Raw genomic sequence first — 15,266 nt, 5'->3', positions numbered from 1 at the left:
CGGCTGCCGCTGCGGGGCGGCGCGGCCCCGCCGTCGGGGCTCCGGCAGCGCCGGGCGCCGCTGGACACCGAGCCCGACAGCGCCGGCAGCTTCGTGGAGATGATCGACAACCTGCGGGGCAAGTCCGGGCAGGGGTACTACGTGGAGATGACGGTGGGCAGCCCCCCGCAGAAGGTGAGGTGGGAGAGGATCTCCGCATCTCTCGCATCCCCCGCATCTCCCTCATCCCTTGCGTTCCCCGCAGGCTGCGGGGCGCAGAGCAGAGGCGCTGCGGGTGCCACCATGGCTTCGCGTGGCTCTCGCCGCACGGCCCGGGCAGCATTCCTGCTTCTCATCGCTCCGGGGATGTTTTTCCTGCTGGCTTTCGGCTAAAACTGGCCGCAGGCGCCCGCCGAAGGTGACCCCAAGAGCTCCCGGGGCTGCCCGGGCGCTCCGGGCGGGGTGGCTGGTGCTGCGTGTGCCTCTCCGTGCGAGCGAGCCATCCCTCCATCCCTCCATCCCTCCCTTGGCGCTCCCTCCCTCCCTGCCTCCATCCCCGCTCGCAGCCGAAGGATGCCGCTGGAGCAGGTGCGGGCTGTGGGCGGCAGGGGGGTGGGATGTGGCTGCACAGCCCCGTGCCCGCCTGGAGCGGGCACATGCAGGCTCGGAGGAGCCCACGGCCGAGCCGTGCTTGGCAGTTCTTCCCAGCACAGCCCCGGGCGCAGCTGCTGCCTGGCTCCCCGTGCTGCTCCCGGCCCCGGGAAATTCTCCAGAAATGCTCCAGAGCTCGGTTTTCCCGGGGACCTCGTGATGGCTGTGGCTGCGCAGGAGTTGTGGCAGCGTGGGGAGGCAAAGTGCAGGCAAATGGGATGGCCTGGATGGAAAGGGAGCCCACGGAGCAGGCGTTGGTGCGTCACCAGGCTCTGCTCCTGCTCCATCTTTTTGTCAGCGTCCCTCACATGCTGCCCAGCTCATGTGGCACCGTGTGCCTGCGCGCTGGGGACGGGGTGAGAGCTGAGGGCCAGGTGCCACTCAAACAGCGCAGGGCGACCAGCTCCTCCCCTCTTTTATGGATGAGATCGGGGAGGTTCCTGCTGCTAAATCCTTTTGTGCCCATCCTGATCCCTGTTGTCACCAGCAACAAGTGTAACCTGGGGGTCGAGCTCCATGATCGAGGCTCCAGGTTCCTCCCAGCACAGGGCCACATTCCCCCAAGCCTGCCATCACCACTTTTTGGGTGCTGCCAGAACAGCCAGCACCCACACAGGCTCTGAAATAAAGGCTGGCTTTTCCCCACGAGCTGGCTGTGCTCTGTGTGCGTGGTGGGGAGAGCGATGGGAGCACGATGAGGACGGAGCAATGACACCACTGCCGTGGAAGCTGGATCTCTGGGAGCACGACTGTGGGCCTGGGATTTATTGCCTGCACTGGCAGGGTGTGTTTAGGGGGAAAAGAAAAGGGAGGAGATTATTTCTAAAATCTTGTTTTAAATGTGATTTCATCATCTCCTGCCTGCCACGTGTCGCAGCTGCCAGATAATTTCCGTGCGAACCACCTGTTCCCAGGCACTCGCGCATTCCGGAGCCAGTCACCCTTTTGGGCAGCATCTTCCAGCCTTGGATTGTTTCCAAATGCAAACGTGGTGCCTGTGCATGTGTGTGTGTGTGTGTGTGCTGGAGCAAAATCCCTCCAGGCATTGCAGTGGAATGAGAGGATTCATATGAAAGAGTCTGGCTGTGCCTCTGCAGGAAATTGGGAGCGTGTTTGCCCCGGGGGGTGCGTGCATCCTTCCCAAAGGCTCACACGAAGCAGGGAGATGGTGATCCATCTCCTCACCTTTCCTTTCACCTTCCCAATGCTGACAAGGAAGTTTCTGTATCCCCTTGTGCTTTAATCTTGGTTCTGAGCCGTGCTGCGCTGCCAAGTCACCGTCAGCAGCTGATTGCTCACACATTCCATGTGTCCAAGCATGTTGGTTTCCCTGGCTCCCCAGAACGGGCTGATTCATAAACACACAGGGGAGAGGGGCGAGCCGAGCGGCAGGAGCCGGTGTTTTGGGACAGATGGCAGTGCTTGGTGCCCCAGGAGCAGCACACAGCTCTAGGGACACGCGTGGCACAGAGCCAGCGCTGCTGCCGAGGCGCCTGGAGGGGCTGTCACTTCCAGGGACAGGTTTCAGGCAGTGTCCCTGCCACACATGTCTTGGCCTCGCCAGTTCACGTGCCGTGTCCTGGCCTGAATGGATGGCTGGGCTGAATCTCAAGGATCTGGGTTCTCTCCACGTGGGTCCTGTGCGTGACCCCTTCAGCAGGATGGAGCCTGGTGGAGTAAAAGCCCTCCCTGCCTCCTCTCCCTGCAGTGTCAGCTCAGCAGGTCCTTCTCCAGGGAAACCATTTTCCTCGGGGTGCCCTGGGGATTGGAGATGAGCGGTGTGGAGCAGGTGGCCCCCAGTGACCCACGGCAGAACCGGGAGCAGCCCTGGGAGCAGCACCAGGCTGTGTGCTGGGGCCTGGGGGGTGAACGTGCTGCTCTCACCTTCACCCACGGCCTGAAACGTTCCCCTTGGCAGGGAGGGGGAGCTGGGAGCTCAGGACATGCCAGCCCCTGTAGGGAGAGCGCTCGGCAGCTGCAGCCCCTGCTCCTGCGATTAACACAAGCGCATTAACCTCCTTCCTCTCCCTCTGACTCCACAGATTAAGGGCTGAAGCCCTGGTGCTGCTGCCTGGGGTAGTGCTGTGAAGCAGCTCCTGGGTCTGGGGCCAGGGCTCACCCCGAGCTCTGCTGCCCAGCACAGCCAGGAGGCTCGGACAGCCCTGCTCCCACCCCGACCATCCCACCCCAACCATCCCACCCCGACCATCCCACCCGGGCCATCCCACCCCACTCCCGGCCGGGGCTGCAGGCACGGGTCAGCTGAGGGCAGGATCCAGCTGGCCCCGCTCCTGGCCCTGCCAGTGGGATGTTTGCCAAACCTGGTAATCCTGCCGAGGCAGGAATGAATCGGGAGCGGGGCTCGGCATATGGGTGGTGATTAGCGGGCGCAGGGATCCGCGGGGGCTGCCCACCAGTCATCCTTCCCACCGGCTGTGCCAGCAAATCTGCTTTCCTGGCAAGGGGAACCTGTGCACCCTGTGTTGCTGCTGCTGCTCTCCGGCCCCGAGTGCTGCCCGAATCCTGCCTGTGGCTTTGGGGGCTGAGGCCAGGCCGTGCTGAGCGAGGAGCTCGTGCTCTGTTTGCACAGTGCTGGATGGTGTTTGCTTGTTGTGCAACTCCCTGATGTTGCTGCCTGCTGCTCCACCGCCTCCTTCTCTCCTCTCTGGGCACAACAAAAGAGGGTCCCACTGCATGCATGAGCCTTCCTGTCTTTCTTTCTTCTCCAGCTGAATATCCTGGTGGACACAGGGAGCAGTAACTTTGCTGTGGGAGCTGCACCACACCCCTTCCTCCGGAGATACTACCAGCGGCAGCTGTGAGTATTCTGGGGGGACACAGAGCTCAGGCACTCAGGCACACTGCTTCTCCTTTCGGGAGGTCTGGCCAGACCCTGCCAGGTACAACCTGGCCTCTGGAACAGCAGGATCCACAAGCCCTGACTCGTCCCTTGGCCGCCCTTGCAGGTCCAGCACCTACCGTGACCTGCGGAAGGGGGTGTACGTGCCCTACACCCAGGGCAAGTGGGAAGGGGAGCTGGGGACCGACCTCGTCACCATCCCCCATGGCCCCAACGTCACTGTCAGGGCCAACATCGCTGCCATCACGGAGTCGGACAAATTCTTCATCAACGGCTCCAACTGGGAAGGGATCCTGGGACTGGCGTATGCAGAGATTGCCCGGGTGAGTCCTGGCTGACAGTCCTGGATGTGAGCACCAAAATGCTTCAGTTGCCTTTTTCCTGGTCCCTGTTTGTCCCCTGGGGCACAGCAGTGCTGTTGAGGGGAGCTTCCCTGGACACAGAGAGCTCTGGAGAAGGGACAGCACTGACATATCCCTGTCCTGCCTCTGCTTTCTCCTCCCACCAGCCCGACGACAGCCTGGAGCCCTTCTTTGACTCCCTGGTGAAGCAGACACGGGTGCCCAACATCTTCTCCCTGCAGCTGTGTGGGACAGGCTTCTCTCCCAACGAGACAGAGGCCGTGGCCTCGGTGGGAGGCAGCATGGTGAGCACTCCCCGGGTGCCTGGGGGCTCCCTCGTGGCACTGCCAGCGCGTGGTGGCAGCGCCGTTGTGTCTCCTGTGCAGATCATCGGCGGCATCGACCGCTCGCTGTACGTGGGTGACATCTGGTACACCCCCATCCGCAAGGAGTGGTACTACGAGGTCATCATCGTCAAGCTGGAGGTCAACGGGCAGGACCTGAACATGGACTGCAAAGAGGTGGGGGGACACCGGTGGAGCTGCCCCACGGGCACTGGAGACACCCACCATTGGTCAGAGGAGGCTGGGTGGGGAGCGGGCTGGGGTTCTGCACCTGGGTCACTCCTCTTCTGTTCCCCAGTACAACTACGACAAGAGCATTGTGGACAGCGGGACCACCAACCTCAGGCTGCCGAAGAAAGTGTTTGAGGCTGCAGTGAAATCCATCAAAACGGCATCTTCGGTCAGTGGAACCCACCCCTTCCCCACAGGGCCCAGGGCAGGGCTGTGGGTGGTGTGGCTGCCCCTCACCAGCCTGGCGTCTCTGCTGCCTGCCCAGCTTGGCCCCGCTCACCTTCCCCTTTCTCAATGGTAGACGGAGAAGTTCCCGGATGGCTTCTGGCTGGGGGAGCAGCTGGTTTGCTGGCAGGTCGGCACCACCCCCTGGCACATCTTCCCGGTCCTGTCCCTTTACCTGATGGGGGAGGCCACCAACCAGTCCTTCCGGATCACCATCCTGCCCCAGGTGAGCGCAGGCAGGACCGCGCTGGGCGGGCGCGGCTGCCTCCCCCGCCCCCTCCCCTGACGGCTGCTGTCCCCCCGCAGCAATACCTGCGCCCGGTGGAGGACGTGGCCACCTCTCAGGACGACTGCTACAAGTTCGCCATCTCCCAGTCCTCCACCGGCACCGTCATGGGCGCCGTGATCATGGAGGGCTTCTACGTGGTGTTCGACCGCGCCCGCAAGCGCATCGGCTTCGCCGTCAGCGCCTGCCACGGTGAGCTGGGCCCGCGGGCGGGGGAGGACGGCAGGGCCGCGGGGGACGGGGGTGTGCAGCGGCCAGAGCCTGCCTCCCCCGCCCGCAGTGCACGACGAGTTCCGCACGGCCGCGGTGGACGGGCCCCACCTGCACTCCAACATGGAGGACTGCGGCTACAACATCCCGCAGACGGACGAGTCCACCCTGATGACCATCGCCTACGTCATGGCGGCCATCTGCGCCCTCTTCATGCTGCCCCTCTGCCTCATGGTGTTCCAGTGGCGCTGCTTCCGCTGCCTGCGGCGGGACCACGACGACTTCGCCGACGACATCTCCTTGCTGAAGTGATGGCGGAGCGCGGGCGCAGCCCCGGGGCCGCAGGTGAGGCAGCAGGGCGGGGGCCTTGCTCCGGGGGCTGGAGTTTGGTGGCAGCGTGGGGAGCTCAGAGCCGCTGCCCGGAGCCTGGGGACTCGGTGTCCGTCAGGGCCAGCAGCCGGGGGAGCCCCAGCCCCGGGCTCCATTCATCTGGGACCTGCAGCAAGAGCGTGGCAGCTGGGCAGGGGGAGAGCTCAGCTGCCCCATCCTGGGAGCTGGGGGCGGCTTCTCTGTTCCAGCACCAGGACAGGACCAAGCTCTCCCACCCAGCCTTGCCTGGCTTGATGGAGTGACGCTGATGAGCCGTCCCCTGCCTGTCCCCTTCCATCCCTGTGCATCCCTTTGCAGCTCGCCCCGCCGGGAAGCTGCCAGCCCAGGCTCTCTCGTAGGGAGCTGTGCTGCAGCTGTGCCTCCCCTGTGACTCCCTGCACTGAGCCAGACTCCAGGGATCATCCTGGAGCCATCCAGCCTCGGGCTTTTCCAAGACAGCCCTGCAGGGCCGGCCTGGGCTGCCCAGACAGGACTTTCCCTGCTACCCTGCTGCCCTTACACCGCTCGCTCTGACATTTCCCCTGCATTTTCCTGCCTTCCCGAGCTGTGCTCCTGCTGCCGCTGGCCCCAGGACTCCCTGCACCCTCCTGGGACAGGCAGGAGCAGGCACCCATCCTCTCCCCACGTCAATGGGATGGGAAACTCCCTGCCCTTGCTTCCAGCAGCGGCTGCCACGCAGAAGCCGGTGCCAGGAGTGAGGTTCCCAGCCCTGGCAGTGGCTGCTCCCCAGCCCAGCCAGCCCTTCGAAAGCCATAGGGGAGCCTGGGCCCCCCCTGCAGCCCCCCAGCTCAGCTCAGCGCGTCCCACGGCACAGCAGCTCCTCTCTGCTCACTCCACACGTCCAGGCCCGGCTGTGGGACACCCCGGCATGCTGGGGACAGGCGGCAGCTGTGGGAACTGCAGCAGTTCTTGTTTTTTTAAACACATGGTTGTATTTATTTTTGTTTTTTTACAAAGCGTGTCGCTGGTAGCGCAGCTGCGCGTTGAGAGCGTGTACAGAGCCGGTCCCACGTGTACAGACCACGGCTGCCTCTCACCTGTACAATATATCCATATATCTCTATTTTTAATTCTAGCCCTGAAAGCCACTGTTCCAGCATTAGGGGTCGGTCCTGTTTTGTTTTGGGGTTTTTTTTTAAATATTTTTAGCCTTCTGTTCAGTCCTTGGCCACTGTGGCCACTGCCCAGGGCCATGGCTCGGGCCACAGCCGCGTGTTTGGTGGGAGCACGTGATGGTGAGGGGGTCCCAGCTGGCTTGAGGAGGGGGTGCAGGGCTGGAGCACACAGAGCAGTGGCTCACAAGCCCAAAGGACCCTGAGCACAGGAGGCACCTCTGTCCTCGTGGTGTTCCTGCAGCACGGGGAGGATTTTCCAGTGTGTGAGGACTCCTCCCTGTGCTGCGGGATCACCGTCCCTTCCCCAGAGCAGACACCTGTGACCTTGCAGGCAGTGGTAGTGCTGTATTCCCTTGCTTCTCTGCCTCCAGCCTGGATAGGAAAGATCCCAAACACGGAGATTCCACAGTTAAAAGGCATCACTTCTCCATGAACAGAGGGGATACCTGCAGTGTGTCAGGGCTGAGCTGGCGGCTGCCCCGCAGAGCCACCGAGTCAGGCAGGGACAGACTGAGGAGCCACAGCAGTCACCGAGCATAAAGCTTGTGAACTAAATCCTGCAGCCAAAGGTTTCTTTGGGAGAGCAGCGAGGGGAGCCAGGAACCACAGGCAGCGTAGGAGACCAGCCAGCCCTCGCATGGGGCACTGCCACAACAGCCCCCACGCTGCCCCTGCTCACCCCCACCGCGCTCACAGAGCCCCCAGCCTCGCTCCAAACCCGCACCCAGCCGCTCCCCGCAAGAGGGAAGCGTTCTCCCCCCACCCTCGTGCCTGCCCAGGACCCCCAGGACCCCAGAGACTCTGTTGTGGACCACTGCCTTAAAACGCGCTCGCCGGAGGAGCCGGGCTGCGGCGGGCTCAGCACCCAGGGCTGCTCCCCTGCCCTCCTCCCGGGGCAGCAGCGCCCAGCTCCTGCCGCAGAGCGCGAGGAAGCCGGGGGGGAATTTTTAGAGAGTCGTTGCAAGATTTTCAGCGGTGCTGAGCACCTCGCAATCCCACCGAAATCCATGGAGAAAGGGTTGGTGCGTCAGCCCTGCTCGAGGAGGAAGTAGAGGAGAGGGGAACGCAGGAATTTTGCCAGGTTGGTTTATCCCGAGCTGCAGCGCAGCCGCGTCCGTCCGCTCCCTCCCCAGGGCCCGGTGACAGCAGGGGATGGGACGGGACGGGACGGGACCATGGGCTGTCGCTGGAGGCTCCAGTACTCTGTAACCCAGTGTCTATGTAAGAACAATGAATGTTAACACGGTAAATTATTATGACATTAAAAAAAATGACCACAAAAAATCGGCTCTTTTTCTGCAATTTGTTCATTGGCAAGAGGGGGATAAAGCCAGGTGATGACTGGCAGGGATGTGGGGGTGGTGAGGTCATGAGGAACGGCCCTAGGGAAGGAGCTGATGGGATCCAAGTGGGAAGAGGCAGTTCCCAGCAAGCAGGGAACACTGATGCTCATTTGGAAGAAGCCAGCAAGGGTGCACACTAAGAAATGAGGAGCTGCAGCAAATCACTGCATAATATACACACTTTATTTATGAATTTGTATGTTTACAGACTTTCTATACACACATTACCTATATAATAAAAATGTACATGTGTATACATGATCGTATAAATATAGAACTGTAGAAATCTTAGAACTGATCCTGTTTATTCACAGCAACTCCTCCCAGGGGCCCGTGTTGTCCCAGCAGCCGTCATTTGAGGCTTGGGCAAAAAGGGCAAGTGTCATTCGTGTTGGTTTGTGCCCAGAATTTGATGCACTGGAAGAGAGAGAATTGGTCAAGAGCCACTGGCCCAACCCAAAGGTGCCGTCATTGTCCACAGCGCTCGCTTCAAGGATGGTTTCCTTTGCCCCTTGCAGCCTCCATCACAAGGTCACCATGGGGAAGGAGCCCTTGTCACCCCTGCAGGACTGCCAGGCCCTCCTCAACACGAGTTTCCATTTCCTTGGGGGGCCACTGCTGGAGGCCCCAGAGCTGTTGGGATGGGGGGCTGCCCACACAAGTGACCCACTGCCAAACCCATGGATAGGAAAGTCTCCTCCTCTTCCCAAGAGCTCCTGGCATCCCCAGCCCAGACACCTGGGCAGCAGTGGCAGCTCTCCCCTCACCCTGTGTTCCAGATCCTTCCAGACTGTCCTGCTCCAGCACCTAACCCTCCCAGACACAGCACAGGCTCAGGGACACAAGGGCAGCCTGTTCCTAAAGCCGCCATCCACTGGCCACGCAGGGTGGCCCGGCCAAGAGTCCAGAAAGGATGGGATGACAGGATGCAGGGAAGCTGTTTATTGATCATACCCCTCTCCTGGCAGGGTGTCAGGACAACAAGGACTCGGGAAGGGTCGCTTGGAAGGACCAGCAGAACACACTCACCTCCTTGTGCAGCACATGTGAGCAGGCCATGGGGTGAAGGTCACCGGGCTGCACGAGCTTCTGGCACATCAGACACAGCTTACAGGCAGCTGGGGTCTGGGATGGGCAGTGAGGGAAAGAAAGCAGGCAAGGAAGTCAGACACACAGCTCTGATCAGATTCAGCTGAAAGCCGAGGCCTGGCTGCCCAGTCCCCTCTCTACCCACAACCATCACACCCTGAGAGCCACCATCACGTCTCTCTGTTCCAATGTGAAACACAGCATCTGTGCCCCAATCCTCCCCTTCACCTCAGCAGTGGGTAGCTGTGTGAGGAGACAGCTCCCAGCTGCACAGGCTCATCCCTTCAGGCAGGCTCACCCCTCCCCAGGGAAGCCAAGCAGCCTTACGTGTGACGCTGTTCCCGGGTAAGCGACCTGGGCCGGGGGCAGGAACATGGGCGTGCTGATCTGAGGCAGTGGAGCAGAGAACATGGGGGCCCTGATCCGGCCCAGAGGCTGCAGCAGGGCAGAGGAGGCACATCAGAACAGCCCAGGAGGAAAGGACAGAGGAGTCGCCCCGAGTCACCTCGGGGAAAACCGTTCCCTGGTTACGCTGCAGTCAGCAGGACAGGGAACCCAGGGGACAGCCCTGACGCACAGCCCAAGCTCTGTGGGGAACCAGCAAGCAGAGGCAGCTCTCCTGATCCCCAGGGCCCCCTTCCAGCAGCCCCCACGCTGACCCACCTGAGCTCCAGCTGCTGCCCGCTCCTGCTGCTCTGCCAGCTTGGCCGCCACCAGCTGGTTCAGCTCCTCCATGGTCAGGCCGGCCATGGTCCTCCGGGCAGTCTTGATCTGCTGCAGGATGTTGGTGAGCTGGGCCCTGCGTGGACAGCAGCCTGCTAAGAGTTCCCAGTCCTCCCAGACCGGGATCCCTCAGCCACCAGTGCCTGGGGGAAGCCGTGTGCTTCCCCTCCACCCTCCAAGTGAGGAGAGTGCCGTGCCGAGGAGCCTCCCTCCCCAAAACACTGGGGAAAGAGCAGGGAACTCCCAGAGACAGGCTGGGGAGCTCCTGGCTGTGCCCAGATATCCTGCAAAGCTCCCAGTGATCCCACTGCCAGCACTACAGCCAACCTGACAGAGACCTTTACCTTTGCCTGCCTCACTTCCCACAGACCCCACTCACACCCTTCCCCTGATCCCGGCTCCCACTCCACGCACGACCCCCGGAAAACACCAGCAGACCCTTACTTGTTGCACTGTGGAAACCGAGTCAGCAGCTTCTCCAGCAGCTTCTCCAGCTTGTCGGCCGGCTGGGGCCGCTGGAACTCGGGAGCGCCGCTCACCCCGCCCAGGCCGGGCGGAGGAGGGATGGAAGCGGCGGGGGGCATGTGGGGGCTGTGTGTGCCGATCAGCGATGCCACCACCGGGCTGTTCCTTCCCTGGGAAGCGGGCAGGGGTGGGGAGGGCTGGTTGGGCCTGGACATGGCGGGGTTCAGCAGAGGGAAGGACAGCGCCCGAGGATCGGCGCTCGGCATGACCATGGGCACGGGGACAGGCCCGATGGGGAAGGGGAGCCGGGGGGTCAGGGATGGGCTGGGCTGGAATGCCGTCAGCATGAAATCTGTCTGAGAAAGAAAAACAGGGGAAGAGGGAAAGGCTGGTTAGAGTAAGACCACCTGGAAGCAGAGCCGAGTGCGCTCTTCTCCAGCCAGCAAAATGGGAACTGCAGGCACTGGCTGATGGAAAGGGAAGGAGACCCTTCCCCTCCTCTCTAGTAAGCCCAGACAGGGAATGGGCCATCCCACACATGCACAGCAGCAGGCAGGCTGTGCCAGGGCCTGGCAGCATGGAATGCCCGTGCTGTGGGGCTGGAGAGGCACTCACTTCCGAAGGCGGAGGAGGCAGCGTCGGCGTCGGGATCTGGGGGAGGCTGCTCAGCTTTGTGCCATTCCTCACCATCTGGATGTGGTCGTTGAACTGATCCTGGCAGAGAGGGAAGAAAATGGGTGCATTTATCTAACCTGAGCAAGTTGGGGGCACTCTAAGCCAGGGGGTGGCAGGCCCTAAAGTGGCAGTTTGGCTCCACAGAGGAATGGAAGAGGAGCTGAAGGGAGGAACACGGTGTGTGTGAAGAACTGCTCACGGTGTGTGTGAAGAACTGCTCACGGTGTGTGTGAAGAACTGCTCACAGTGTGTGTGAAGAACTGCTCATGGTGTGTGTGAAGAACTGCTCACTGCTAGGCTGGGAGAGGTCAGCAGGAACTTACTCGGACACTTTGCTTGGTCATTCGTATCCTGTTCAGCCTCATCTCCCACTCCTGCTTTGGCCTCATGGTCTCCAGCGTGGGTGGTGCAGACCTGCAAGCACAGCTGAACTTTCCCACTTGCAACTGTGCTCTCACTGACAGCAAAGTGGGAGCAAGCAACCCCCAGAGCCCCGTGGCCTCCCCTCCTCCAGCAGGGTGGGAAGGGCTCACCCCCAGGTGAGACACCCCACAAGGAAGAGGGATTGACCTGGGGACACACAGGAACACCACAGTCAACAGCACTGACTGGGCCTGGCAGGTGAACAGTGACAGGGGATGAGCACAGCCCCACTTGCTGTGTGACATTATTGAATCACATCGATCCAGTAGGAAAACCACAGGAAATCTGAACTATTCTAGTCCAACCTCCAGCGCAAGCAGAGCAAGAGGAGAAGGGACACAGGGACACCTGAGTGACCCTCCCTGCCACTTCTGACACAACACAGACTCACTTGAGGTAGGTGAGGTGTAGCTCTGCTTCTTTTTCTGCTTCTTCCAGCTTCAACACCAGCAGCTCCTTCCGGCTCTCCAGGGACAGGATCTGTGGAGACAGGCTCGGGTTTTGTACTCCCATTTCTTGCTGCCAGGCCAGGCACTGAGCACTGCTCCCACTAATGCTCACTGCACTGACACTCGCTCATCATTCCTCTTATCCCACAAAGTGGGACCTGGCCTTGCCCTCAACTGCTCCTGATTTCACAGAACTGCCCATTAACCATCTGGAATCTCCAACCCATCACTTTGCAGGGAAGAAGTCAGCTGCTCACCTCTGCTTTCCAGGCTCGTTCCGTCTCCTCAAGAATATTCCTGTTGATTTCATTGTGCTGGTTCTTCAGCTTGTCCAGCTCCATCTCCCACAGCTGCCTGCACACACAACACAAGGAGTCCCCTTGGGCTCAGGCACCAGAACGGCCACAAAGGGATCGATCCCAGGAGCTCTGGATGGGGTGGAGCCATGGAAGATCAGCAGCCTGGAGCCTCAGAGTCTGGAGACTGTGACACCAGCCCCAGCTCCCTGGGCTGTGTGAGTCAGAGCAGTTCCAGAGCACACAAACAAGCGGTGTGCAAACACACAGGGCAAAACGAGGGGAATTCCCCTCGGCAAAATTCAGTCCAACCCCAGGGAAGATCTGAAACAGGAATCAACCCCAGCTGCAGGGATTACACAGAGCTGTGCTGTTCTGATCCTGGAGAAGTGTAAAGCTGGGCATTCCCACCTGTGCTTTGGGAACACCTGGATCTGGAGCATCCCTGCCCAGCTTTAAACACCCAAGCATGCCAGAGTTTAGTGTAGCTGGACAGCTGTGGGGAACAGACAGGGAAATCAGCCTGCCCCGATTCTGGGGAGCTGAAATTCCATCAGAAGTAGCTGAGTCAATCCACCAAGCACAAACTCTAATCTTATGGGATCTTCATGTCACAAGTATCCAGGAGTCAGCTTTGCCTGGGATCAAAGAAGATTTAATCCAGAGCCCTGATGCTGAAAGAGGAGATAAAACCTCTAGAGCACATAACTGGCCAGCACTGCTGGATCATTGTCTCTGTCCCAGTCAAGAGCACTGGATTCACTCTGAGGCACACTGACAGGAAGGAACAGCACACTGGGCAGGATTAATCAGGTGAAGGATAAGAGCCTTACTTCTCATCAGACTGCTCTGCAATCAGAGAGGCAATCTTGTTTTCCTTCTCCTCCTGCTCCTTCAGCAACCTGCACAGGAGAAAAGGGACAGCACAGCTGGAATCCCAGCAGGGCCCACATCCAAACATCCCCAGGCTGACCACACACCACAGGCTGGGGATGGCTCCCTGCAGTGTTGGTGGGAAAACAGCTCCAGCAGCCTCCAGAGCACAAATCCTGCTGTCTCATGACACTGCACAAAGGCTGTGGCACAGAACCAGGCTGGCTGCAGGCAGCTGTGCTGCTCCCCCAGCACGTGCTCTGCCATGGTCCCCTCCGGGCACTTGGAGCCATCACTGGAGGAGTTTTACCCAAAAACATCACCAAGCCATCAGAATAAAAACCAGACCTCTATGACGTGACAGAATGGCTCCATAAAAGTGCCAAATAAAATATAGGGCCTATCCTAAATTCATCCATGTACAGGTCTGACCCAAATACTCGCTGCTTCCTAAAAGCTTAAAGCTCTTTGCTTCATCAGGTTTATATCATAGTTAAGCAAGGCCTTCTTCCCCAAAAATAAACACTTTCTTTCCTGTAAAATACCTTCTGCCTTTCTCACAGAGTTTCTCAATTTCAGCTTTGAGATCCTGCTCTTTCTGCAGGAATTCTTTCTTTTCTTTCTCCATCTTTTTCTTAGTCTCTTCTCGCTTGATCGTAACATCCTGAATTGCTTTCAGGATCTCCTGGAGTAAAAGAAGCATCACACAGATACAGAGCAAAATTACCAAGTAATGGTTTTGATTCCAAATCCATTTTTTTTTTTGACTACTTGATTAATAAGATTACACAACAAACTCTTTCTTTTTAGCAGATACAGTCAAGATATAAATTGGTTATCATGAGGAAGCTCAGGAGGCCGATGTCTGGACTGCAGGTTCTCCTGACTCTTCATAAAAAATTTAAAATTAATTACAGGGCAGGTTAAACACAAACAGTTGTTCACCAAATACCTGGTGGTTTTTCATCTCCTCTTCCCTCCGCTGCTGGAGCTGCTTAAGCTGGACCTGCAGCTGATTCTCCACCTGCCTCTGCTTGTCCAACACCTCCTGGTAGCGCTCCTTCAGCAAGGCCCGCTCAGACATCATCTTGTCCTGCAGTGGAGAGCAAAATCCCTCTGTAACAAGGACAGCCAAGGGCTTCAAGGCTGGTATTTGATGGTCTTGGAGGTCTTCTCTAAATGTAATGATTCCATGATTCTATTTTGACAGGAAAGGAGTGGGAAGAACAGCTCCAGCTCCTTTGTCTGGGAGTGTGAGTGGCAGAGCCCAGACCTGAGCGCAAGCCTTGATACCCACCAGGTTCTTCTCGATGTCCTGGTCTGTGTTCACGTCCGTGTCGGCCGCCTTGAAGTCGGTCTGTGAAAGGAAATGATTGAGATCAGACCCTGCAGTGACCAGAGAGGGACTCCAGGCCCTCCCTGGGCACCTGTTCCAGTGCTCTGCCACCCTCCATGGAAAGCAGGTCTCTGTCGTGCTGAGATGAAACTTATCGTTTTCGTTTATGGCCATTGTTCCTCACCCTGCAGCTGGGCACCAACAAAAAGAATCTGTCACCATCCTCTGACACCCCTTGGAGATATTTATATGTTCTAATGGGATCCCCTCTCAGTCTTCCTAGACCTACCAGGCCCAGCTCCTGCAGGCTGTCCTGATAAGAGAGATGCTCCAAATCCCTCATCATCTTTGCAGCCTCTGCTGGAGTTCTCTTCAGTAGCTTCTTGTCTTTCTTGTACTGAGGAGCCCAGACCTGAACACAGCACTCCAAATGTGGCCTCATTAGGGTCAAATTTTAATTAAAGATTAATTGAACACTGTTGAAAGCAGAGGACTGGGCACACAGCCGCGGCTGTAAAGCTGCAAGTATGGATGTGTTTTACCCCCCCAGTCTCGACTGATTCAGTTCTTTGTCCTCCAGGTTCTACAAGAGCCTTTCACGGCCCTCGCCCCGCACAGCACAAACCCCGGGGGAGCTGCACCCACCTGCACCGCGATGTTCTGCGACGGCCTGGCCGGGGCCGCCTCCTCGTCGGGCTCCTCGGCCGCCGCTCCGCTCTGCCCCGCGGCCTCGGCGCCGCCGGTCCCGGGCTCCGCATCGCCTCCGGGGCCGGGGCCGGGGGCGGGCTCCGCGTCCCCGCCGGGCCCGGGCTCGCTGGGGCTCTCCGGGGCGGAGAGCGGGCTCCCGCTGCACCGAACGGGGACATCGGTCAGCGCTGAGCCGCGGTCGCATCCCGGCTCCATCCCCGCTCCATTCCCGCTCCATTCCCGGCTCCATCCCCGCTCCATTCCAGCTCCATCCC

At 59.5% G+C, this 15,266-nt stretch overlaps 2 protein-coding genes across 4 annotated transcripts; one reads left to right on the top strand and one right to left on the bottom strand.

Annotated features, from left to right (window-relative positions):
- On the top strand, positions 1-7,913 carry BACE1 (beta-secretase 1; the record flags this gene model as incomplete). Its single annotated transcript, XM_015649579.3, has 9 exons — positions 1-174; positions 3,360-3,448; positions 3,597-3,813; positions 3,999-4,136; positions 4,218-4,352; positions 4,474-4,575; positions 4,708-4,857; positions 4,938-5,109; positions 5,198-7,913. Coding segments are annotated over 9 exons (1,419 nt in total), but the record flags the coding sequence as incomplete, so codon positions are not given.
- Positions 7,914-8,135: 222 nt separating this feature from the next.
- Positions 8,136-15,218, bottom strand: RNF214 (ring finger protein 214). 3 transcript variants are annotated; one of them, XM_033519691.1, is made up of 14 exons: positions 14,950-15,218; positions 14,266-14,325; positions 13,921-14,061; positions 13,514-13,653; positions 12,929-12,997; positions 12,057-12,153; positions 11,742-11,830; positions 11,251-11,341; positions 10,868-10,966; positions 10,232-10,608; positions 9,728-9,863; positions 9,392-9,499; positions 9,005-9,100; positions 8,136-8,392 (listed from the first exon to the last, which is right to left on the bottom strand). In XM_033519691.1, exons 1-14 carry the CDS (start codon positions 15,205-15,207, stop codon positions 8,327-8,329), a joined length of 1,827 nt encoding a protein of 608 aa, XP_033375582.1. In that variant the 5' UTR covers positions 15,208-15,218; the 3' UTR covers positions 8,136-8,326. The 3 variants fall into 3 exon arrangements, with proteins under 3 accessions (XP_033375582.1, XP_015505464.1, XP_033375583.1); XM_015649978.3 differs by lacking the exon at positions 14,950-15,218 and adding an exon at positions 14,396-14,912 and having other exon boundaries at positions 11,251-11,353; XM_033519692.1 differs by lacking the exons at positions 9,392-9,499; positions 14,950-15,218 and adding an exon at positions 14,396-14,915 and having other exon boundaries at positions 11,251-11,353.
- Positions 15,219-15,266: the final 48 nt, after the last annotated feature.

The sequence above is a fragment of the Parus major genome, chromosome 24 (genome assembly GCF_001522545.3).
Source record: "Parus major isolate Abel chromosome 24, Parus_major1.1, whole genome shotgun sequence".
Classification (NCBI taxonomy): Eukaryota; Metazoa; Chordata; class Aves; order Passeriformes; family Paridae; genus Parus; species Parus major.
Note: the sequence above shows the minus strand (reverse complement) of the source record. Positions and strands in the feature narration are given on the sequence as shown.